Source organism: Sander vitreus, chromosome 20 (assembly GCF_031162955.1).
Source record: "Sander vitreus isolate 19-12246 chromosome 20, sanVit1, whole genome shotgun sequence".
NCBI lineage: Eukaryota > Metazoa > Chordata > Actinopteri > Perciformes > Percidae > Sander > Sander vitreus.
In genome coordinates, this window is record NC_135874.1 from 17933978 (window position 1) to 17957931 (window position 23954).

The 23954-nt window shown below is 42.8% G+C and overlaps 1 protein-coding gene across 3 annotated transcripts in view; it reads left to right on the forward strand.

The window, feature by feature from the left end:
- The first annotated feature begins 1611 nt into the window (after positions 1 to 1611).
- akt1 (v-akt murine thymoma viral oncogene homolog 1) overlaps positions 1612 to 23954 on the forward strand; it is a 34511-nt gene continuing 12168 nt past the window's right edge. Inside the window, exons 1-3 of one of the 3 annotated variants that reach the window (XM_078277135.1) lie at positions 1612 to 1840; positions 6911 to 7096; positions 23566 to 23694. In XM_078277135.1, coding sequence (XP_078133261.1) covers positions 7051 to 7096; positions 23566 to 23694 — 175 coding nt within the window. In that variant the 5' untranslated portion in view covers positions 1612 to 1840; positions 6911 to 7050. Of the gene's footprint in view, positions 1841 to 3733; positions 3755 to 6910; positions 7097 to 23565; positions 23695 to 23954 lie in introns of those variants that run through there. The other 2 variants (XM_078277134.1, XM_078277136.1) reach the window with 2 other exon arrangements.

Consider the following 23954-nt stretch of genomic DNA (forward strand, 5'->3'; position numbering starts at 1 on the left):
CCACTGGTGATGCAGTAGAAAACATGTTCACATCTCAACCAGGATAAAACTGATGTGCTGAGGTTCCATAAAAGAAATAATGGTTGTAAAAGTGCATTCAGTAGGCTTTACCTCTGGCCACAAAGAAATCTAAAGGTTATGTTCGAATCTGAACTTCACTTCATGGCTGATGTGCCTTTTATTGCAAATGTCAATGGCTTTTTCCACCTGACAACACTTCAAAGTGAAAGAATGTCTTTCTTTTTTTTTAACATGACTACTGTAATTTTACCAAATCAGTTGTCTCCAAAAATAGGCCACAAACCAATAGCAGAAGCCTTCTGCTTGAGTGCTGACAAACAACTGAAGACTAGTAGCATCACATCCATGCTACACTACTAACCTGTTAGTTTTTCAAATTAATTTCAAAATAATTTTACTAGAGTATACAGAACTACATGTCTGAAACACGTTTAAGCACCAAAGCCAGGCCTCCTTATTTAAATCTGAGTTAGAAGTCCTTTTTGGCCTAGTGTTTGTCAGGAATATTTCACTTTTTACTTTATCCTTTATCGTTTACTTTGAGTTTTAATCTTTTATTTTTTATAATTTTGTTGATTTTTCAAAAAGTGGTAAGCCACACAAATAACACTTTGAAGGCAGATAGCACAAAAATGACATTAGGCAGTCTGCACAGTGGCATTGACCAAACTATAGCCACTGTATACACACTTCATATATATATATATATATATATATATATATATTACATTTTGGGAATTACCCTTTCTACACTGTTTCATGGTGGACATTTTGTATTAGTTTGTGTATTTAAATATAGAGTATTTGTGTTTCAGTACAATTTAAGGGAATTTTGTTGCTGCTTGTAGTATTTTTACATCACTACTTTTACATGATTAAATTACATTTATATGATTAAATTACTATCGATAAGATTTTGTTCTAATAAAATGTTAAGGGGTATTACACAACTGTCTACAGCCTCCAGCAGAAAGTATTGGAAATTAATTTAGCTAATAACTAATAATAAAGTTCACTCGTTCCAGCTCCTCAAATGTGAATATTTGCTGGATTTGCTGGTTTTCTTGATTTTCTATACCTATGATAGTAAAGTGAATATTTTAGTTTTTTATAATAATTTATAATATAAATAACCTATGCCAACTTGGGCCCTGGGAAATGATGATGAGCATCTTTTCCATTTAACATTTTCTGACATTTTACAGACCAAATAAATAATTTGCAGATTAATCGATAATTAACTACAGCTCATTGTAGGCTACAGCAGGTAGTACAAACATTAAATCACTAATGAACAGCTGTAACAAAAAAGTCAGTCTTGTAGCATTATCTAATGCTGAATGTTTCAGGAAGGAAAAAACAGATACCCCCATTGTACTGAGGATCCCCTGGAACCCTTACAGGGACCTCTGTAGGTCCTATTTTGGAAACCACCGGCACAGATAAAACAACGCGGAGTTCAGCAAGGCCACGCAGCCCCAAATAAGCTCCTATAGAAACACTGCAGTTTTTTTTTTAATGAGACGGCTGACCGCTCCTCCTATGAGTGGGACTCTTAAAATGGTCGGCTTTAGGACCCGGGAGAGCAGGCTGCCACAGAGGCATTGCAGACAGCGCGTTTGGGAGGTGTAGTGGAAGAAAGGCAAAGAAACGGAGTAAATGAGAGCACTTTTGTCCAGATTGTTGAAGGACTTATCAACTTAATATACCGCCGAAACAGCTCACTATAATGAGACGGACACATTGTTGAATTCCTGCCCAGGTAAATGTCCGCGTTTCCTTCGCATGTTTAACTACAAGAGGTCGACAGCTAGACAGGGTAGGTCCCCATTGTACTTACATGGGATGCGGTTATTCTCACCCAAGCTGCCCTGCTAGGCCCCATATCCTTTCTATCGCTAAAAGCAAACCTGAAATGAGCTACTTTCCTGACTTCACTTCGCCGTAGAAGTTATTTAGTCGTAAAGTCAAGGGCTTATAAACGTCCTGTAGTAAATAATGCGTTGTTATTTTTTTTCTACAAACAACAGCCAGTGTTCTTCAGTTAACCATTCATTTTTTGACAATGACCACTTTTGAGACACAGCCCTCAGGCCAAAATATCTGCAGAGACTTTAAACGGTTCACCTCTACGAGAAAGTTGTTTTCGCTTGTACTTAATGACCCAGGAGGCAAATGAAAACAAATGAGCTCAACAGGAGAGCAGCTCATTCATTGTTATTAACTACTACTGCGTTTGTTTACGTGTTTGAGTGAGGACTTTATGGCCAGGCAATAATTGTACAGTCGTTAGCTTTGCTAGCTTGTTGCTGTTTTGTTGTAACTGTTGCATTCACGTTCAGTGATCCAAAGTAGTAAATTTTTATTGTGACTAGATGCCACCTTTTAGAGGTTTTAAAAATGGGACCCAGGGACTTTTTTAGGTCCACAGTTTGCACACCAGGGGAGTCATAAAGGAAAGTTATAATAGAGTTATATTCTTATTTTTCTTTCCCTGTAATCCATACAATTGCAAAATGTATGTGAGTAGCTGTTTTGGTGATAGGTTTTACTGTCCTCACTGTTATCAACCCACCTACAATGATAACAGTTATGCATTTATTTACTTAATCATTGTTAACTGCAGTCATTTTGTCAAGAAGGTTTATTTTTGAGGAGTCTGTGATATGAAGCATACTGATGTGGGAGTCAAAAATGAAAAGGTTTGTCAGCACAAGTTTAATGGGCATGCAAGATGCAAAGCTTAAATGTCTCACTTTACTGATGTTACTGTCTGTTTGCCTCCCAGAAGTTACTTGTATAGTCTGGAAAGAGAACATTGTCCCCAGGCATGTTGTACCCGTAACGCTTTTAGTGTCAAAATGTTTTTACTAGTCATGAGACTACATCTGTCCAGTGTGTGTACGCAGGGGGACTTGGCATGTGACTGGAGAAGACGCAACAAGTTGGCGTAATGATGCAGCCAGTGACTACTTGGCTCTCCCTGTTCTATTTAGAAAATACCAGTCACCTCCCACCCAATCCCCTCGCAGCCCCGTTGATGCAAAAGGGCCACCAGTTGCATGCAGAATCTGAGGAATGTTTGAAATTTTGCCCCTGTACACAGGCAAACTTATTGTGCCTGTCTGCACCACAGGAGTTAGGATGTATTATCATCAAGAAGGGTACGCTTCTATTGATGGTAGCACACTGTCAGCATCACATGACAGTACTCCTCTCAGGCTGGAGTGCTCCCAGTTTCGTGACCCAGACAAACATACTTTTTGCTTCATTCATCCCGTCAGTTACTCACGTCACAACAGCCAGGTCATTTGATGTGCAACAGACCAAATGTTTCATTCGCGTGTTATCGACAATTTTTTTTTAAGGACAGAATGAGTATGATTGGTATATATTTGAATACATCCAGCTGCGTGATCTATCTATAATTTAGTTCATGTCTGGTCTTGTCTTGAATGGAAATGAATACATTTTCAACATGAGTCATAAAAGAAGTTGCTGTTCATGTCATCGCAGGATTAAAGCAGCGAGTCTACTCGGCTTTCAAAATTACAGTAGCTGTGGTTTGGTTCTCCGCTACACCTACCCATAATATTCTTATCATTAGTGATGTGTTTTCAGGGAACTTAAAAGAGGAACTTGGCCCTGTGTAGTAGATCACACTACTACTGGTTCCAATGTGGCATTTGAACACAAACCAATTTTTGCTTAACGGACTGTTTTCCAGCACTAGGTGAGCATATTCGATGTTCCCATTCTGTTGTTTAATTTTAAATATTTGAGTGTGATGTTCTATCTTTGAGGAATGTAAAACCAGCTGCTGACTCTCTTGTTTACCTAAGCAGCAGCAGAAAATAGAGCAAAAACAGACTTGTATCTATCTATCTATGATGAAGGAAGTAGTGTGGTGATGTCTGCCTGATTTTCTGCTTCCTGCCATAAACACATGGGACTGTCCTCTGTGGCCCAGTGACAGGCTCAGTGTGTGGCATCTTTGCAGTATAAACTGATTTGCATTGAATGGGATGGCCCCTGGTGCTGGAGCCAGAAAGATGAATGATTGAAAGCCGCCCTGACAGCAGGGCAGGCAGGCATGCAGGCGGTGGCCCAGAGGCCTGAGGACCATGTGACCCACTGTCAGGGTACTGGGTTCATTCAGTGGCTGCTGGCTGCTGGCTGCAGCGCTGGCAGCAGCCCAGCTTTTCCACACAGCCCGCAGTAGCAACAGGTCGCTCCCATTAAAACAGCAGCGCTCTGTTGTGGCTCCAGAGCCGGTCTTGTGCATGTGTTGCTCTTTTGGTTGTGGTGTGTGCGCTCAAGTTTGTTTGTGTGATGTATCCCAATGTGTATATAATGTGTGTGTGCCTGTGTCACACTAAGTGTACACACTAAGATGCCGGAGAGATCCAACAGTTTGTGTGATCCCTAGTTTGAATAGCACTCAGTGTGCTTTTTCAAATCCCTCTCCAAGATCCTCCCAACATCGACTGTGTGACACAAGCACCACAACCCCAGTGCAATAAACAAAAACACTGAGCAAAAATAAACTGTGCTTTCACAGACTCACTTTTGCTCATTGATGGAAGCGAGCAGAATGACAGTAAAAGCCACGTTGATTGCACATTCACCGAGAGATGTATTTGAGCCTGAGGCTGTACTGATATGACTCAAAGTCTGTCAATAGTCACATCCACTTCCTGTTGTTGTCCCCACCAGTAAGCTGGATGAGGCCACTCAAACAGAGCACTCTTTTGATGGCCTTACTCTGACGGAGCAGCAGCAGACAAATTGATTTCAGTTGATGGTCAGAGATTGCCTGGTGCAATATGTGACATTTGTGTGAACAAGCATGGCAATTGATCATTCTTTTGCTTCTGCCCTGCATTCAAAGCCGTCTTTGTAAAATGAAAAAGTACTGTATGAATCAAAAGGTTAAGTGTTTTGGTTGTAGTTTTTTAGTATGTGCCATTGATGAATAACGAATAGGTCTGTGATGGAATTCAGCCTCATGTGGTTTATCTTATCTCTATCCTGTCTTCTGTCATACATGGTAAGATTATTGTTTAGCTTGATCTTTTACCCATATTTAGTTTTTTTTGCTGCACTTATACATCCTTCTAAGGACCCTTTCACATATTTTAGTATGTAAATGTGACAGCAGGCTGTTTTTCATACCTGTTTTATATGTAAATAGGTGCCCATGTTGTTAACATCAGCCTGGCAGTTTGCCTCGTCAGGAATTAGTAACATTTCCCTATTGCTTCCACCACAGGTCAGGTGTGAATAAAAACGGCATCACTCACGGATGCAGTGCACCTTCACCTCACAACATATTTAGTTTAACGGAACCTCAACTCGAGGCCCATTTGGTAGCTGGTCTGGAGCTTTTGATCATATCACATGATCTTCATCATGTGATATATGTGAATCTCAACTGTATTGTGTTTTTAAACAAACAAATCTGGTTGGATAATGCCACACACAAAGGGCTTTTCTGATTTTTGAGGGCACAATCCCTGCAAGACAGCAAATCTATAATAGATTTCACATTTAAGTATTTCTTAAGCACAAGGACATTAAATAGCCTAAATCTAGATTACTTTAGTAAGAAAATAATGTGAAGAGTAGATTTCAAGTAGTAGGAGATGTGAAAACATGTTGTGATGTCCATTGGTTCACTGATCTTCTCTCTCTCTATATATATATATAGTCTGTGGTTGATAACCTTGATGTAGGGCTGGGCGATATGACCATATATATTGTCAAAACGACCTAAACTTATATATATTTTTCTATATCGTTTCTATCGTGATGTCAAAAAACCAGCGGCTCGACTGCGTTACAGCAATAAATGCGCCATTTGGATAACCCTTTATTTTCTGATCCTTGCATGTTATGGTCATTTTGCACTAAAGTTCTTAAAGTAGGCTTTACCATGTAATTATTTCATATTGACTATTTATTAAATTACCAGAAACATTCTATATTGTAATATTTATCATTATCGAGATATGAAATTACTTATATTGGATAAAAGATTTTGGCTGTATCGCCCAGCCTTACCTTGATGTATCTGATTGTTGTTGGGTTCTCAAGTCTTTTCTGTGATAATGATTACAAATCATCATAAATAATATAGTGAATTTAATCATCAGTGTCTAATATAATTTAAGAAATTGTTATTAAGCACCTTCCACGTTCATGCTGAACATCGCTGTGGTAGGCAATAGAGCACCTGAGGGAATGCTCTGTTCAGAACATCCAATTCAGTTTTAGCCAAAAAGCAAATCTACAAGTGGGATAATAATCACTGCCACACCCTCACAATTTCACATCCTACAATATGCTTAGCACAAACAAAAACATAATACTCATCAAACTGCTTAATGAGAGCCCTTACATTTTGAACTCTGTTGCTACCTGCTCACAGGATAAAAATCCAGCAAAATGAATGAAGTTACAAAAATCATCATGGGCACATATGATTAAATGGGACACAAACACATACTTTTGGCTAAACCATCAGGATAAACAGCCCATGCAACTGCAAAATAAGTCTTAAAATCCTTTATTTAGGCAGCCTGTGTGAGAATTGTTTTAGGAATGGTTGTGTGTGAACAGCATGGAATTTTCCAATAGGGGGGAGGCTTCATTGTGAATGCCAAAAACCACGGCCTTGCACAGATATATGAACCTTGCAATGTTGTAGTGTGAATGGGACTATGTTGGTTTTTGCATTTCCTCCACTAACTGGGCCATAAAACACTAGAATCCTCTCGATTCCACTGTCTCTCCTCTACTATGTTGACCAGAGGGTTAATATTAAGACAAGTGGAAAAAATCTTTCACCCTAATATGGGGCTAATTTTTACTTTTCTTTAACGAATAGGTAACCACCATTGAGAAGGAGGCTGTAAACCCCTGTACCTTGTCTCCAGGCTCCTGCACAGAGCTAAGAGAAGGAAACTCCGGAAACAAAGCTGTCTCTCTCCCTGTGGGAAACCTGGATCCTCCACCCTGCCCACCAACATGACCAATGTGGTAATTGTCAAGGAGGGGTGGCTGCATAAAAGAGGTACATGTACAGATAAAGTTTGACCTATAAAGTTGTATTTATTATCAGTTGTAAACAGTTTTATTTTTGATTGTTTCAAATCTTACTGCACTTGAACCTTTGAGGGCTGAAAACCAAAGTGAAATAAGATCATCTCTGTATGCACCTCATTATTTATGTGCTATTGTTTCTTTTGTGTATTTTTTACAATTCAATTAAGATGTTGTATAGTTATCATCACCTCATGTACGAGAAACCCCAACTGTGCAAACTTTCCGGTTAACCAAGCTGGCAAAGAACACAAACTATGCAAAGGCCCCAAATATGTTAGTTATGCAAATATTTCAAAATTCCCTGATAAATGGAAATGCATTTAAACTGCAAAACAAGTAGTGGGTTTCATGCAATACATGCATATGACAGTTTTCATATACTCAAACTACTTTGTGTTTGAGGGCATAAATGGTGTAAACTAAAATTATATTTTTACTCCAATGGTTCAAATATTTCACAAATCCTCATTACCTTCATTCCTGAAGTACTTGGATTAGCAAGAGTTTACTGTGGTACACTATTGACAGATTTGTTTTCTAAATACTGCAGAAAGGGCTGAACTGAATGACGTATGTGCAAGGTGATTGATTACCGGGTAACTGTATTTAAAGAGGCTGTACGCCAGATCTAATGTAAAGAGCCATCCAGTTGCAGAGTCCCTAGTGGGCCCCATTTAGCTCCTCTGACAGTGCTATGTTGCGTGACATGGCTCTGTGTCGGGCGCGAGTCCTGTTGTTTGGACGAAGAGGCATTCCTCACATACCTGCTGGCTTTGAGCAGCTTTATGTGTGCATACTAACTCTGCCTTCAAAATGTGGCTGCCTCACGGAGCCCACTCCACCACCACCAGGGGCAAAATAGGATAAGGAACTTCTCTAAAACCACTGAAGGCTCCCAGGCCTAGTGTCAAGGAACCAGGCTTTTACTGGAACAGGGGAAACCAAGACTCTGACTCAGGGGATAAGGTGATGGGAGCAGGTCACTAGGAGAGTTCCTGGGACTCTTGGGGGGGAGAACAGTGTGCCGCTGTGGTGTGTTAGCCCACACTCCCCCTCCTCAAGGCTTGGGCTAAGAGCATAACAGACTGCTGTTTTAGGAAAGGGTCAGCCTGGTTTGGCTCAGTTGGTCTCAGGCAGACACACCCTGGTCCTTCCAGTGAGTGAAAGGATAAAATGTTGGGTGCTAATAGTGTTTAATTTGCAGAAGCTCTGTTGAGTATAGCAAAGTTAGGGAGTAGCTGACAAAAAATAGTTTTATCTTAGCCACAATCTTGAATTGATGTCCTACAGCTCTTCATCAAAATCTATAAAGTAAAACTCTTGATTAGCTTTTCTGATACATGTCAGAGGCTGTAGTTCTTGTGTATCTCTTTAGGGGAAAAAACGACAACAGGAATGTCCTTTCTTGAGAATGGAACATGTAAAATTCCATTAGTTAGTCATGCCAGTCAAAGGTTTGGGCTTCAGTGTCATTTATTCTGTAAATTTGTAAACTATGTTATTTCCTGGTGTTTGTTCCTTTTCTCTGTATATTATTTGTGCCACAAAACAGCCCAGGTCAATTTTTCCACACCTTCAGCAGTGCTGATAAGAATGGACTATTCTGATTGAGAGCCAGTGTAAAACATAACTTCAAAAGTAGTCAAATAGTGACGGGTAGAAAAACAGTCAGGTCGTCACACACACAGAGTTGTAGCAATGACACCCTGCTAGTTGTTACAGACATGCACACACTAAACAAACAACCCTTCAGGAATAGTGAGTTGGCATGCTGTCGCAGCCCAGCAGCTGTGCCCTGTGAAATGTCACCCAGAGCCTCTGTGTTTTGATTGGAGGGCGTCCACCTGCCTCCTTGACAGGAAGGCTTTTAGTGTCGCGTCACTGTCATGCAGTCTTTGCCCCAGAGCCACTGCACAGAAGGTGAACCTGCAGTAGCCCTGTCTTGCTGTCCATCACCTTCAGCCAGGCAACCCCCACTCAACCACTATCATCCCATGTTGCACCTTGAGTGGAGTTTTTTTGTGTGGTGGCGCCACCCAAGTGACTCACATCTCCATGTGGGCGTAATAATAAATGGCTTATACCGCTTCCAAGTGTGTTCAGCATGCTCATTACTCCCATGTGTGCACTCAAAACACCAATTTAATGTTTTACAAAAGATAGCCCTCCATATTTCTATCAACATTTTGTGTGGGTTCCATGGACACGGCCTAGTAACAAACGACATTCATATTGGACATAACAAAAGCAGGTACAGTTAAAGTGTGGCCTTTTCCTCCAGTAATGCCCAATTAATGGTGCTACATAATGAATGGATTTCATGGTGGGCCAGTCACATGCACAGAGCACAGCAGCTCTGGCACGTCAACTGAACACATCAATGTCACTGACTCTCGCTCCTTGATTCCTGTCTGATTAGTCATGTTCAGCATGCATGTGCAAACTGTTTGGAGGCTCCTGAATGAAAGTAGAGCAAGCATTGTGCCTTAGTAGCCTGTAAACCCCAAGGGGGTAAGCCTCGCTCCACAACGTGTAGCTCCTATGGCGCCATTTTGATGCTAACAAGCACTCACCTGCCGTTAGCATTCCGTTGACTGCCATTCATTTTGACATCACTTTGACAGCGAATAACTTTACATCTGAAGCGTTTAAATACTTCATTTGTCCATTGTTTATATCTAAAGAAACACAACAATGTATAAAAGGCTCCATTACCTTGTATCTCACGTTATGGCTCCGTAGTAGACGTTTTTGTAAAAATAGGCTAACGATTGTGACTTACTGTCGCATAGTAGAGGAATTACCGTATAGTACAGGATAAGCTCGGCAGGCAGTTTCAACTTACATTAGCTGTTTAAGTTTAATTACTAATGTTAACTAGCATTTTAGTTAGCAATAATTAGCCTGTGCCTATGTTATCTCCTTACATATACCTACGCTCTCCGTCTCTGCAAGATTGGGAATGATTGAAATTTCTCTTGGCACAGCTACCAGAAGACTTACAACTTTCAGACAGATTGCTCACGTCACATCTACGTCTTCAAGCTCAGTTGGAGGCTGTGCAGTAACACTCAGCCCTCACCGGAAAAGTGCTTCTAATATCCTTCACTGGTCTCTGTCCAGAGCAACGGGATCTGTTGGTCCATTTCTTTAACTATCTATGGTAAACCCCCCAGTAGAGTTAATCTGTCATTATAGCTGCAAATTCTCAGCCTTGGAGTGCTCTGTACATTTGTTCCAGACAGGCTGCACTCAATGGAATGATCTCATTCTGAAGGGCACACCTTCATACTTTCTCCTTTAAGCCTTGTGCTGCAGTAATGTGTCTGGATTGTCGACCCTGCCTGGGATGTGTTGGTGTGTGACTGTTATCTTGGATGTCTGTTTTAGAAGGACAGTTTTGGAATGCAAGACAAAGCAGCCTAGTAGGATGGGAGTAGTGTGTACGTACGTCTGGACATGGCTATGCAAATGTGTGAGTGAATGGACAGTGTGAAGCATATTTATTCAGAAGTTACACTGCCAGCAGGACATTACCCAGTGCCCTTATGCACAGACCGCATCGCAAGTACAGGCTTGCAAAAACACTGTAACTTTGTTGTTACTATCATAACCAGTTGTTATGCGTCCCCAAATGGTACTTCCCTTTTAGATCTTTCACAGAGTGCACCCACACACTTTGAATGTGCCTACGGCCTCTAGTGGCCACAGAGACCGAGCAGCATGTTATTTCTTATTGCAAGTGCGTTTTTTTCCCCCCAAAGTTTCCATCAAAGCCAGATCATCATCAGACATCAAAGAGGCAGATTGTGGGTTCCCTAGTTTCCAGGGAAGTGCTGCGGCCAAGAACCCAGTGAAGCTCAACAGAACAGCGCTCGCTTGTCCTCCCCTCTTCCATGGCCCTTGTTTGTTTGACTCATTTGCTCCCTGACAAGTATAAAGAGCTGGCCCCTTCGTTAGGCTAACGAAGGCCGCAACAACTGTTGGATTTGGGTAGCTCGCTCAGCTGGCTCGAGAGAAAGAGAGAGAGATTTGTGATGTTCCCAGAACATTGCTCAGTGACCTAGGCGGCCTCAGGAGTGGATGGATGTTGTGTGTGACATGCCACAGAGACCCTCTCGCAGTTTGGTTTGGAGCTTATGATTGGCTCCTTTGCTGGTCGTGCAGCTGAAGGACACCCATGAGCTGCTCCCCCAAGCGAGACCTTGTTGGTGGTCCAGGAAAGTGCATGAGACACAAAGTGGGAATGAGCGAGAGGGGGAAGAGAGGAGAAAAGCATGCATGGGTTTTGTGAAACACCAGACACAGTAGTCAGTGTAGATGAAATTTTTTTTTCATCTTTTGAATATCTGTGCCTTGTGCATCTGGTGAACAGGCGTCCAGTAATTCAGCCAACATTTTCTCACATTTGTTTTAGTTTTCCCTCTGTATTAGTGATCTCAGCAAGGGAATGTGGTGTTTCCTGCACAGTCAAATGCTCTTCAAAGAAGCAGGCCCACCTGATTTAAGAATGTCTCATGATGCTGCAATGCTGACTGTCTCAGGACTTTGACTGGCTGCCAGCTCTGCTGCTGGGTTCGCCCAGGCTCCTACACATCCACTCATTATGGCTGTCATGGGCCACACACTGCTGCAGCAACACACACACAAACCCACACATTACGTACTGCAGAACTAGAGCAAAACCTCATCCAATTTGCAAATATCTTCACCTATATTGTGAGGCTTTTACACATAAACAAGTCTCGAGTGACGAGTGCACATTCCTTTTTTAAGTTGGTCACAAAATGTTTATCTTGAATCTTGTGGATAATATGTCACATTAAGGAAGTTACTTTAATCAGAAACAAAGTTATGCAGTGCTTTACTACTTAATTGTTGTAATGTGATCGCATTATGTATAAAGTTCTATGCATAATTAAACCTATTGTGTATCTCCATGTTGTTAAGTACAAAATAATCTGTACATTTTTAACTGATAGATGGCACTAAACATTAAATAACAGTACATTAAATAACTAACAAATAATGTTAAAGATGTAATAGTTTTTCTTCAAAATTAGGAGCTGGAAGGTTAGCGCCTGAGTTTCCAGACAATATTAATTATAACCAGTGAACAATTGTGTGTGTGTGTGTGTGTGTGTGTGTGTGTGTGTGTGTGTGTGTGTGTGTGTGTGTGTGTGTGTGTGTGTGTGTGACAAACCATAGAAGCTAAGTGAGAGATGCAGTAAAAGGGATTTTTGTAGAGGGAAAAAACTGAGTAAACTGGGGGATATAATTCTGTGGTGATGGGTCATTTAGTGGTTTGACTGAAACTAATAGATGTAGCATGTTTTACTCTTCATAAACTTCTTGTGATTAACTTACAGTAACAACAGATAACTCCAACTTTGGTGATTAAATACTCAGACACTACCTAGTTGATCATCAGCAGTAGCAGTGCCAGGCAGATTTGGGAATGGAGCCCCTGTAGGCAGCGTCCAGCAGCAGAGGGTGTCACACCAGGAAGCCAGCGCTCTGGCCGGGTATCTGGCCGTCAGCGAGGACCCCCTGCTCTGGGTAATGGGAAGCAGTCTTCTTGCTAAATGTGGTGGAGAGAAGTAAATTACTGGGGTGCAGCTGTCTGCAGACAGGCTGGCTGGCATGGTGGGGGGAGCAGGAGGCTGAGGGAGGTGGCACCTCCACCGCTCGCCTCCTCTCACGGCAAGCCCGCTGTGTGCTTACTTTGCTGTGCAGAATCCGCCTGCTCGCCACAACTGTGGTGCTCAGCAGCAGACTCCATCTCGGTTACTGTCTTCCCCTTTTTGTCTTTGTTGTTTCCACGCTTTCCTCTCAACTGTCCTTCCTCTTGTTCTCTTCCTTTCTTACTCCCACATTCTTCCTCTTCTCCTTGTCTCTTTTAACTCCCCTCTTTTCTCTCTGCCTCTGTCTGCCCCCACTAGCTCACTCCGTCTTGGTCCTCCCCCACTTCCAGCGCACACTGCTCACCCACAGCTCCACCATCCTGTTGCTAGGATAATGACCCTGCTGACAACTCAGACCCATGGCGGAAGCGGCTATGGACCAGCGAAAAGCTCCCAGTCTCCGACATCAATCACATAACTGGCACCTATCTCCAGTTTAGGGAGGGCAGGGGAGACAGAGAAACAAAGGGGATGCTCAGCTGTCTACAGACTAAGAGTTGACTGTATGCTCAGATATGTCCACATATCCTCCACATCAGCTTTATTGTGCTACTCAGAACATATTTCACAAGTTATTCAGATGCCATACAGAAAGATTTGTCATACTTTTAGAAGGAAGTTGGTCTTGACAATTTTCCTCAGCTGGAGACTTCCTATCTCCAGGAAAAATGGATCCTCTGGATTAACTCCTTGGTTGTTTGGGGGTGTTTGATCTTACACTGGTCATTGAGAGTTCATTGGCACTAATTTGCTCTAAATAATGTGTGTTTATTTGTTTGCCATGCAGTAACCCAGTTAACTAATCCATGGACTGCTTGTTTACCCAGGGAGAGGGGGCAAATCTCAGCCCCAGTGTGGCAGGGGGGGAACTTCCCACAGTGTCTCTATGGTAATCAGCAGGTGTCACTCACCATGGAGAAGAAGTGAGGGCTTTCTTATGAGCGTGAGAAAGAGAGGCTGCCTCCATTGCTCCCCCCCCCCCACCCCGTGCTTTTTTCCCTGTTGGGTTAGCAGCGGCAACCACAGTGACAGAGAGAGAGAGGGAGAGGGATAAGGGGACGAGACAGAGAGGGCTACATTGGAGGCCAGGGTGGCCCTTCCCTGCAACCTGTTGATGCTGTTGCCAAAGCCTTGGTAATGCAGTCCCCCATCCAGCTGCATGGGAGAGAGACAGGGGGCCAACAAAAGAGGTTTTGAGAGGAGGGGGATGTCAGGAAGACATAAAGAGAAAGGGGTGGGGGGAAGTAGGAGCCCAAACACCTGGACACTTTAGGATGCCATGTGAGCCTTGTGCTACCTTATATGGTCACAGCGAAAGGGGCAAATGGTTATATCGGTGTCCGGGCAGCACGAGAAGCCCAGTCCAGAGCTCTGCGGCTCAGAGCAGTGGATGGTGTGGGGTGGAGTTTGTGGTTGCTGGGGCTCAGTGGTGACCCCTGCATCATGGAGCCCCCTCTCCTCTGGAGCGGGCAGCCCATGGCTCATTGAGATGCAGGGCACAGGGTGGCAGGCCGCAGCTGCAGCCTACAGGCAGAACCCGGCAGAAAAGGGCTGAAGGGATGGGGGGGGGGGGCAGAGGAAAAACCAACAAAAGGCGCAGCCCACTCCCCCCTCCTCCCTCGCTTTGGAGTTCTAATTCCCTAATCCTCAACCTCCGCCTACCCCCCGTTCTCATCCGATTCTCACCACTCAAACACATACACATGCACAGTTCATGCAGTTACCACTGGCTCCCTTCCTCCCATCCCCAAGCCATGAATGGCCAGACGGGGACAAAACCCAACAGCAGCCCCCTCAGGAAGTCCAACCACTGGGTATAGGCACTGAGAGGCGCATTTTGTCTGACCCTCTCTTGGTTCCTCTCACTGTGTGTGTGTGTGTGTGTGTGTGTGTGTGTGTGTGTGTGTGTTTACACTCAACCACATTAGAGAGGCTTGTGTGTGTGTGTATAGTTTATCTAGTGCCAGATGACTAAGGTGGGCCTCTGTCATTGTGTTTACATGCACAGTAGGGCTATGGTCTTACCCCAGTTAAGCGAATAACCAGGTAACCTAGTTCTCCCTGTATACATGAGCGGGGAAGAATGACGGGAGTTTGTGTTGTTGCTGTTGTTTTTGGCGTCGTTGCTTCCAACTGCGCTCTTCTACTTCCGGGTCAAAAACCACTGCAGTGGAGTGGAGAGGGGCAGTTATAACCTACGGAGCATGCGCAGATGCGTAACCCAATCTTACCCCGGTTAATGTGTACACATGTACGAATACCCCGGTTACCAAAGGAGTTATCTAGGTCTGTTAACCGGGGTATGAGAACTCAGATTTTAGCTGGAGTGAGGTGTTTACATGGCGTTTGAGAAACCGGGGTAATGCCATAACCCGAATATAATCCTGTTTCAAACATGTTAACGCACTTTTAAATTATTGTTCTTGAAATGTTATTAAAATCATACAAACTAGATGGAACAGGGGAGAGAAAGGGATGACGTGCGAAAGAGCTGTTAGTTTGGATACATTGTTAAGACACTGGCCTCTCCTTTTGGGGGCAGCCCGATGAATGCTACACGATGTCTCTTATTAAAAGCCAACAAGCCACTGCAGCTGGGACCTCAACATTCCTGTCGTTGTCACGTAGAGACGGACAGTACAGGATGCTCCTCGGAAACAGCCACTAACCTCTGTCGCTCTCTCCCCCTTCTGTCTAAAACTTTCCACTTTTTTCTTTTTCTTTTTATTTATTGACACCTCAATGAGCCTGCCTGGCCAGCCCTTACTGTTAAGGCCTCATAAGCCAAGTTGTCTTGCAAATGGCTTCAGAGCCGAAAGAAAACGTGAATGTACATTTTCATTCACAGTGGGTCTGTTTTTTGTGCGAGTCCTTGAGTAATCAGGTTAAACCTTTTTTAGATTTGTAAAGTTGCACACAGTCAGCATCTGGAATACAATGATTTACTTTGATTCACTTTTAAAATATGTTTAAGAGCTGTCCGTGCGTGCGTGCGCAGCAGGCTGGAGCTGTCCACACACAGGGCCATGCAGCAGTTGGCAAATAAAGATGAATTCTGTTGTGTTTGGCAGCGGTTCTCCGTTCATTATTTTCCACTTTGCCCAGCGCGCATCCCAGACCTCAGCAGCTGCTTGTCATGTAAAGACACTCTATCAGGCCCTGACAGCTCCTCCCATGCACAGAGTATGCATGGCTCATACACACTTCACTTGAGCTCACACCCCCACTCACAGTCCTACATATGTGGGGAACATATGTAGTGATCTGTCTCACTACCACTCCGCTCAGCACAACTCTTTGCACACTGCGTAGCTTTCTCATCCCCTCTAGTTCTCTCATCTCTCATCTGGTGTCAACTCCTTCCCCTAATTTGGTTGAGTTCAGCCCCATGTCTGCTGTCACACTTGACTTTTATTAGAAAATCTTTGATTCTGGGATGCAGATCTTTCATCGATTTCCTCATAGCAAAGTTTGTCTTGGTAATTACAGTAGGACCTGACACTTGAAGGTTTTAACTTATCTATGTTGTGGTCAGTCTGTCTGTTGGCCAGTTTCCTGTTTTGGAGAAAATTTTGACTTCAAAAGGGTTTAGTTTACATCAGTGATGAATAACCGACTTAAAAGCAAAAGGCTCTCCTGTGTTGTTAAGAGGCCCATTGTCTTTTGTCAGCAGTCTGTACTGTTTCTCACTGTACACAGGATGTATTTGGGGTCTACTCTGTAAAGCATTAAAGTCAAGTCATAAAATATTAAAAGCAAGGCTAATATTTAGTTAGTAGTATAGTGTTTTCTTGATTAATTTGCTGGTCTATATTACATGTATAATATGCTGTTACCACACTTACTCTCATAACGGCTGTCAGTTTCACTTTCTCGTCATGTCTGTGTTTAAGAAAGGCCACAATGTGGAAAGTAGAACTGAATAAAAGTAGAAGGGGAAATGGGTGTAAATGGGAAGCTGACAAGGGTCATCTTTGTTGTTTATGCTCTGAGCGCAGACTGTTTGCGGGGGTTGCACTGCAGAGTGGTGGACACACACACACACACACACACACACACACACACACACACACACACACACACACAGACAGACGGATATAGCTACTTCCACTGTTCATGTCATGTGACGAGGTTTGTGGTCACAGACGAGGAAGTTGTAGTGTCCTCCTGTCTAGAAAGAGCATATAATACTAGTTAAGGATGTCCATTGCAGATGTGAAGTTACTTAATTTCTTGGTGCCCCATCTCTGTGACAGTCAAAGATGTGTGTCAGTTTAGAAAAAGATGACAAAAGCCTCACACAAACCATGCTGTTTTTTGTTTTGTTTTTTACATCCACCTGTGAAAAGTGTGATTTAAGTTTTTACACTTACAGTATTACATTAGCTGTTTCATTAATCACAGAAAGGGTTTAGACTAAAGTGTCACATTCCTTCATAAGCTTCTTTACCTCTTTGTGTGTTTTCTGTGGCCTCACACTAGTGACCATGTAGACTTGTCATGATGTCCTTAATATCGCAGTTACAAGACAAGAAAGTCAGTTGTTTTAGAGTCTAGTGACTGAGAGTTGTGAGCTGACATTGTCATCTTCCCGACATCCATGTGACCATGACCACCTCAGTGTGGGAGAACGTATTGCTGACACACACCGTGCCATGTGCTGCTGCATCACGTACGACCACCCATGCTACTTCTGGTGGGTGATGTGCGTCAGTGGAGCTGGTAGGGAAAGCTCAGAGCCATCCAAACTGGATATTGTTGTAATCTGTTAACACACAAATACCTTTCACTGCTTACAGGTCAGTGTACACAGACAAGTGTATTTATACACAAGCACATGCATGCGTACACAAACACCTGTCTCTGCCCGTCAGGATCTGAACGCTATAATGTATGAAATGTCTTCACTCAGTCTGAAAGTGATTTGCTGCATTTGTGCTGCCAAACCAAAGTTTAACCCAAAACTTAAAGTTGAGTCTCCGCCTGCGAGACATGCATGCACTTTCCTCTGGTGTCAGTTAGGGGGCTCATTAGTCTCGCTTTGCCAGACCTTCCTCCACAACGCTGCGGAGGAGGAGGAGGGTCTGGCTAGTCCACACAGCATTCCGGGATGGGAGAAAAAACATGCTCTGGTTTATTGGCATTTCTTTAAAGGTGCAGTAGGTAAGACTTAGAAAACTAAATTTGCTGAAAGTGACCCTATGTTCGAGTAGAACTACATGAAGCAGGTAATAAAAAAAAAAAAAAAAATCTGGCTCCTCTGGCACCACCTACAGCCTGTAGTATGATTTGCAAAAATCCACAGCTCCCTGTTCAGATGCACCAATCAGAGCCAGGGGGGGTCTCTAACTGTGTGTCAATCACTGCTCATGCACACACATTAATTCTCCCTTGGAGGGGCTTAGGAGACCATTTTGGGCTTTAGCGGAAATGGGGGAGGGACTGAGAAGTTGTTGATGTTCAAATGTTTTGGCTAAGTCCTGGATCTTCGCAATCCTACCTACAGCACCTAGCCTTACAAGCCAAACCCACATCAAGATGTTGGGTCTTGGAACTCACCATTGGCAGGGCTCAATCCGAGGGGCGGGATAAATGGTTGTCTTTCAAATTCCCTCTGCACTCATAGCCAACCAGAGCAACGCTAGTTGATAGATTAAACTTTTGCTGTATCCGGTCGGCAAAAACTCGAAACACATCTTCCTTTTTTAAGAATGACTTCAATCCCGTTCTTTGTTCTTTTCTCAAAGAAAAGCTTAACTCCAAGTCTTCCAGAGTCGTGGCCAAAGCAGATTCGAAAGACCGCTGTTTGCCAGGAGCAGCCATCTTCTGTTTTCAAGTAGCAGGGAATTCACGCGGAACCGTCGCAACTTTGCCGTCCTTATCTTAAGCCCGCCCACCGACTCTATACACGATGTGACTGGCCTGACCAGAATTTGTTTTTTCCAGCTCGCAAGCCAACGGAGAGTTGCTAGACTGACCCTGGCTGCAAATTACATTTGCTGCCGCTAGGATGCATCTAGATTTCTAGGCTATACGGCACCTTTAAACTAATCAAAATCGTCATGGGCGGCGCTAACCGCTGCACGGAGCCCCGTGCCGCTGGAAAATAGCCTCGGGAAGGAACTTGTTTTGGTGGAACCTGTATACGTAAGTACACGTTTCGATTTACCCTGCAGAGATATGAGGAGCAGTTAACCATAGTCATCATAAATCCACCGGAGTTTAGAATTCCAACACACCAACACAAAGGAAGCGTTAGGTAAAGGATATCCGGTCGAAAAAATGACATATGGTGGGGCTGGGGCCCAGCTGAGGAAAACAAGGGTCGGTACGGCTCAGGAGACTTTCTGGCCGCTGTGTGAAAGATTTGGACAACTTACGTTTGGATTGAACAGGCTCTTGGGGTAACTTGCATCTGATACTTGTGCATACGTATGCAGTGGCGCAAAAAGTGGGTATGCACTATATGCAACGCATAGGGGCGCAGCACCATGTGGGGCGCCAAAGCGATGGTTAAAAAAATAAATAAAAATAAAATCTTTTGTATTTTCAATATGTAGCTGCTGTTGTGCGTTTCTAAATCATTTCTGCATTTCCTCAATGTTATTATAACATTTTAGAGGACTAACAGGCTAGATTAGGTGCCCTGTCTCATAAGATTCCATCATAGAATGTTAACATAGGAGGGGAGGGAGCTGGGAGCGGGTGGGCGCTGTGAGTGCTGAGTGAGCAAGTACGAGTGTACGAGTAGTGAGTTGCCGTCTATGGAAAAAGAACAAAGCAAAACAGCTATTCGGGCTAAACATAGAAAAAGAACGAGGGAAAAGGAGATGACATGTTAAGGGATGCGACGGCAGTTAAATAACTGGATGGTGAGAGGCAACAGGTAGGATTTAAAGTGTGACGTCTGTGCTTGGAGGCTTGCAAATATTCATGTTAACAGACTTGCTAGCGTTTGCTAACACTGGGAATGTAGCAGCCAAATGGGGGTTTACGGCTAGCTTACAATATACAAAACCAAGGTTGCTGAGCTGAAAACTGATAAATGACAATAATCTGGAAAACATAACTAATGCTATAACTCTGGTTTACCATGGAATCATGCATAGATTTGCTACCAAACATGGAGGCTTGCACATATTCATGTTAACAGACTGGCTAGTGTTTGCTAACTTGATGCAAACCAATGTTGCTGATAGCTACATTTAGATTTTGGTTAAACCCTATGGTACCAATCTCATGCATGACATATCTCAATTTTATTAAGGTCAAATAACAGCTGGTAAATATAAGGTAGCATGCGCAATCAATGACAAGAAGAAAAATAAATATGAAAAAAATATATAAATATTTAAAATACAAAATGTGAATGTCATTTCAACAGCAACACAACCTTACTGCATAATAGTTGTCTTATCTGATGCTATCACTATGCTGATTTAAGAATTAAATTGAATTTAGGCTGCTATATTTAACAGTGAGTTCATTTCATTCAGGTGTGAGGATGGTGGATCAGGAAAGCAAGGGGAAGGCAACAGGTAGGTCTAACATTAGGTGGAAGTGTAGGGGGAGCCACTTGATACCAGAAGTACCAGAATAACAGATTCATTTCTTAATATTATTGATATGGAAAAACTAATGAAAAATATATTACATAATGTTTGTTTGACAATATGTCTTAGTGGAGAAGAACACAGGCAAGGAGTGAATGAGACAGACATGAGGTCGGCGATGGCATCAAGTAGAGATGAGACCATTGATGACATCAGGTAGGAGTTCTATTAGACCACACAAAACTAAATGTCCAGTATAGTTTGAAGTTCTGTTGACCAACCTATTCACTGTGTCCTTTTTGGGGGAAGAAATAGTGCAGACAGAGATGGAAAGCCACCACCACTCAAATCACATCAACCAGGGGTGATGATTAGGTTGCCAGTTGTCACAATTTGGTTGCCAAGGGCAACGGTGCAACCGTTAACGTCGCTGATACACTTTAAAATAAACCTTTATTATTTAAAGCCCATACATGATGATGTCCGTCACTTTTTTTTTCTTTTCTTTTTTTTGGGGGGGGTGCCAAAATTGTCGCTGCATACCCCTCTGACACTGGGTAGTTGCGCCACTGCTTGTATGGCTACATGTACTCCGAAATGGCACCTCTTCTGTGCTTTGATTATTTAGATTTTATGCTGAGGTATGGAAGTCTAGTTCTCTTGAAGGCCTGTGATAAATAATGCTAGGCATGTGGATTCTCTGGAGACCAGCGTGAAAGGTGGGTGACTGATGTGGAAGTTGATTGGTGAGGCTTGTAGTTTAAAACAAACGACTCATCACGGTAATTGGGTTACATTGAAACAGTCATGAGGGAAATCCACCAAACGGATCCCTGCCGTTGTGTATTTTAATTAGGACAGCTAGTACAAGTGGCTTTGTTGGAAGGTGGCAAGAATGGCAATCTAAAGTCGAGATAATTTCTAGATGAAAACACTTACACTGCAAAAAAACAGATGGAAAAATCTCCTGTGCCATGATGAAAAATGTAATAACATATTGGACATCTGCTGTGGATTGAAGACTAAAGTACAGTATATTGTGCTCTGGGGCAGATGTTTCCTCTACTGTGGTGATTGGTGCCACCACCACCACAGTTGTAGTAAATCAGGTGTTTTTACACTTGAATGTTTGCTCTGGGGTTGAGGGCTTGATGCTCTGCTAGAACGTGATGTAAAGACAGCCTGCTTTACAAGGCTTCATCCTGCTGTTTGCGGTCAACTAGAATGACTGTCCTTTTCCTTTTTTCCTCACCTTTTTATGTTGACAGAGAAAAGCCATATGGGAAGTGTTATATTAAAGTTTGCTTCTCATGTCGTCACTTTCCTAAAATAAAGTTTAAAAAAAAAAAAATAGCAGGAAGAGGAAGTTCATACTTTTGAGGTGTCAAAAGGGACAAATCTCAAAGTGACATTTAGCCAGTGTTGTAAATTCTCGTCCTCTCCTTATATATTTTTTAAGGACGCACGCTAAGCAGAGGAGACATTACTAGCAGCAGTTTGGTCTGTACTGTCTCAGACATGATCTGTTATCAGTTTCATTAGTCAAAAGTGTTTGTTTGAAGGAGGGTAACAGAAGCTCATATTGACAGATCTCCTACCTCTCCCCTACAGACACCCACATCCTCTCTCTCTCTCTCTCTCTCTCTCTCTCTCTCTCTCTCTCTCTCTCTCTCTCTCTCTCTCTCTCTCTCTCTCTCTCTCTCTCTCTCTCTCTCTCTCTCTCTCTCTCTCTCTCTCTCTCTCTCTCTCTCTCTCTCTCTCTCTCTCTCTCTCTCTCTCTCTCTCTCTCTCTCTCTCTCTCTCTCTCTCTCTCTCTCTCTCACACACACACACCACACTTCTGTGTTAGAGGAAATGGGGCAATTAAGGACAGCTTGCTACAGCTCTGCATGGGGTTAATATGCAGCTCCGTAATTAAAAATAAATTACACTTTTCCTGTATAAATATTCAAGTCTCTCTCGACTGTGTGCCACTGCCTTGTTATGGTATGTAAGCTATTTTTTCCCCCCGTCTGCACAACATCTGGCGCGACATTTCCTGAAGCATCACCGGAATAAATTGAGTTTTGTCTGCCTACGAGAGATTCATTTGTGTGATGCTAGTGTGTCTAAGCGAATGGGATGCACACGCATGGCTTGAGGTTATGGGTGTTGTCCAGAAAATTGGAACTGTGGAAAGTTATTTTTATTTATTTATTTGAAAATCGAATCAAGGCTTTGGCAAACATGATGCTGGTGTTACAAAATGATTGATAGGAAAGAGACAGGATAGTGGTTGTGATTTATAAAATAAATGATTAAATAAAATGATAGACGCCAAGTGTAAATGCAAAGGGGAACTCCACTGATTTTATGTCTTTTTACAGGTTTTAAGGAGCATTTGTAAAGCTTACACAGTTGTGTAAACCCTTTTGTGATTCCAGTCAGATATAGCTGCACAAAATTGCCTCAACTGATGTAAACTGAGGCAACGTTGGTTGGGGCTGAAGGCTACAAGTTTGAAAATCCGTCTGCACCAGGTAGTGACATCTAATGGTGTGTGCGGATGGCACAGCGTCATTCAAAAACCTCTTCTCACCCGGAGCATATGTCACATCACATCAAGGTTAGTTAGCTTAACTGTCCGCAGACGGATCTTACCTAGCTTCTGTCACCGGGCGCTAGCTAACTTTGCGATTTATTTATTTATTTTTTTATCTCAGCTCTCCACGGTTGCTCGAGTGTCGAAGAAATGGTAGGAGGATAGAAAAGTTTTTGGACAGTTTGAATGTTCCCTAAGAGTCTACATTGCAAGTGACCGCTGGAAAGGAGGCAGACGGGACAGGGGAAAGGGTCCCGACTCCTACTAAAGCCACCATTTGTCCTGCAGCTGACCTACACTAAAAGAAAGATGGTGACAAGGTGGTCATTTTAAGGTGCACTAGTGAACAGCATAGCAATTAGATTGCAGGAAAGGGGTTGCACCTCTGGGAATTAAAACCGAAAGAGAAAGAACACTGTTTTGTCAATAATCATGAAACTACAATGTAAACAAAATGGTTGTGCATTGGTCAGCATTCTGAGAATGTGAAAGTATGTGACATTCCTTTGGTTTGTCGGTGAGCAGAAACCCTCTGAAAATATCTATTACTTTGTCACAAGTTGTTTTTTATCTTGTCTCATATAATTCAGCAGTCATTTTAATCTCTTTCTCATATCAGGAGAATACATCAAGACCTGGAGGCCGAGGTATTTTCTTCTGAAGAGTGATGGTACATTCATTGGCTACAAAGAGCGACCGCAAGATGTTGACCAGCTGGAAACCCCCTTAAATAACTTCTCTGTCGCACGTGAGTATCTGCTTGAGAGAAACCACTGCATTTTTTCCCCTGTTTCTTAGCAGCTTGTTTCACCCTTTTTTGTTTGCTGCTTTCTTGTTTTTACTTGCACTGTAACAAATATGTTCACATACTTGTTTTGGTTTTACATGTATCTGACTTATCCTCTCTGAAAAGTACCGTATTTTCCGGACTATAAGTCGCTCCGGAGTATAAGTCGCATCAGTCAAAAAATGCGTCATGAAGAGGAAAAAAACATATAAGTCGCACTG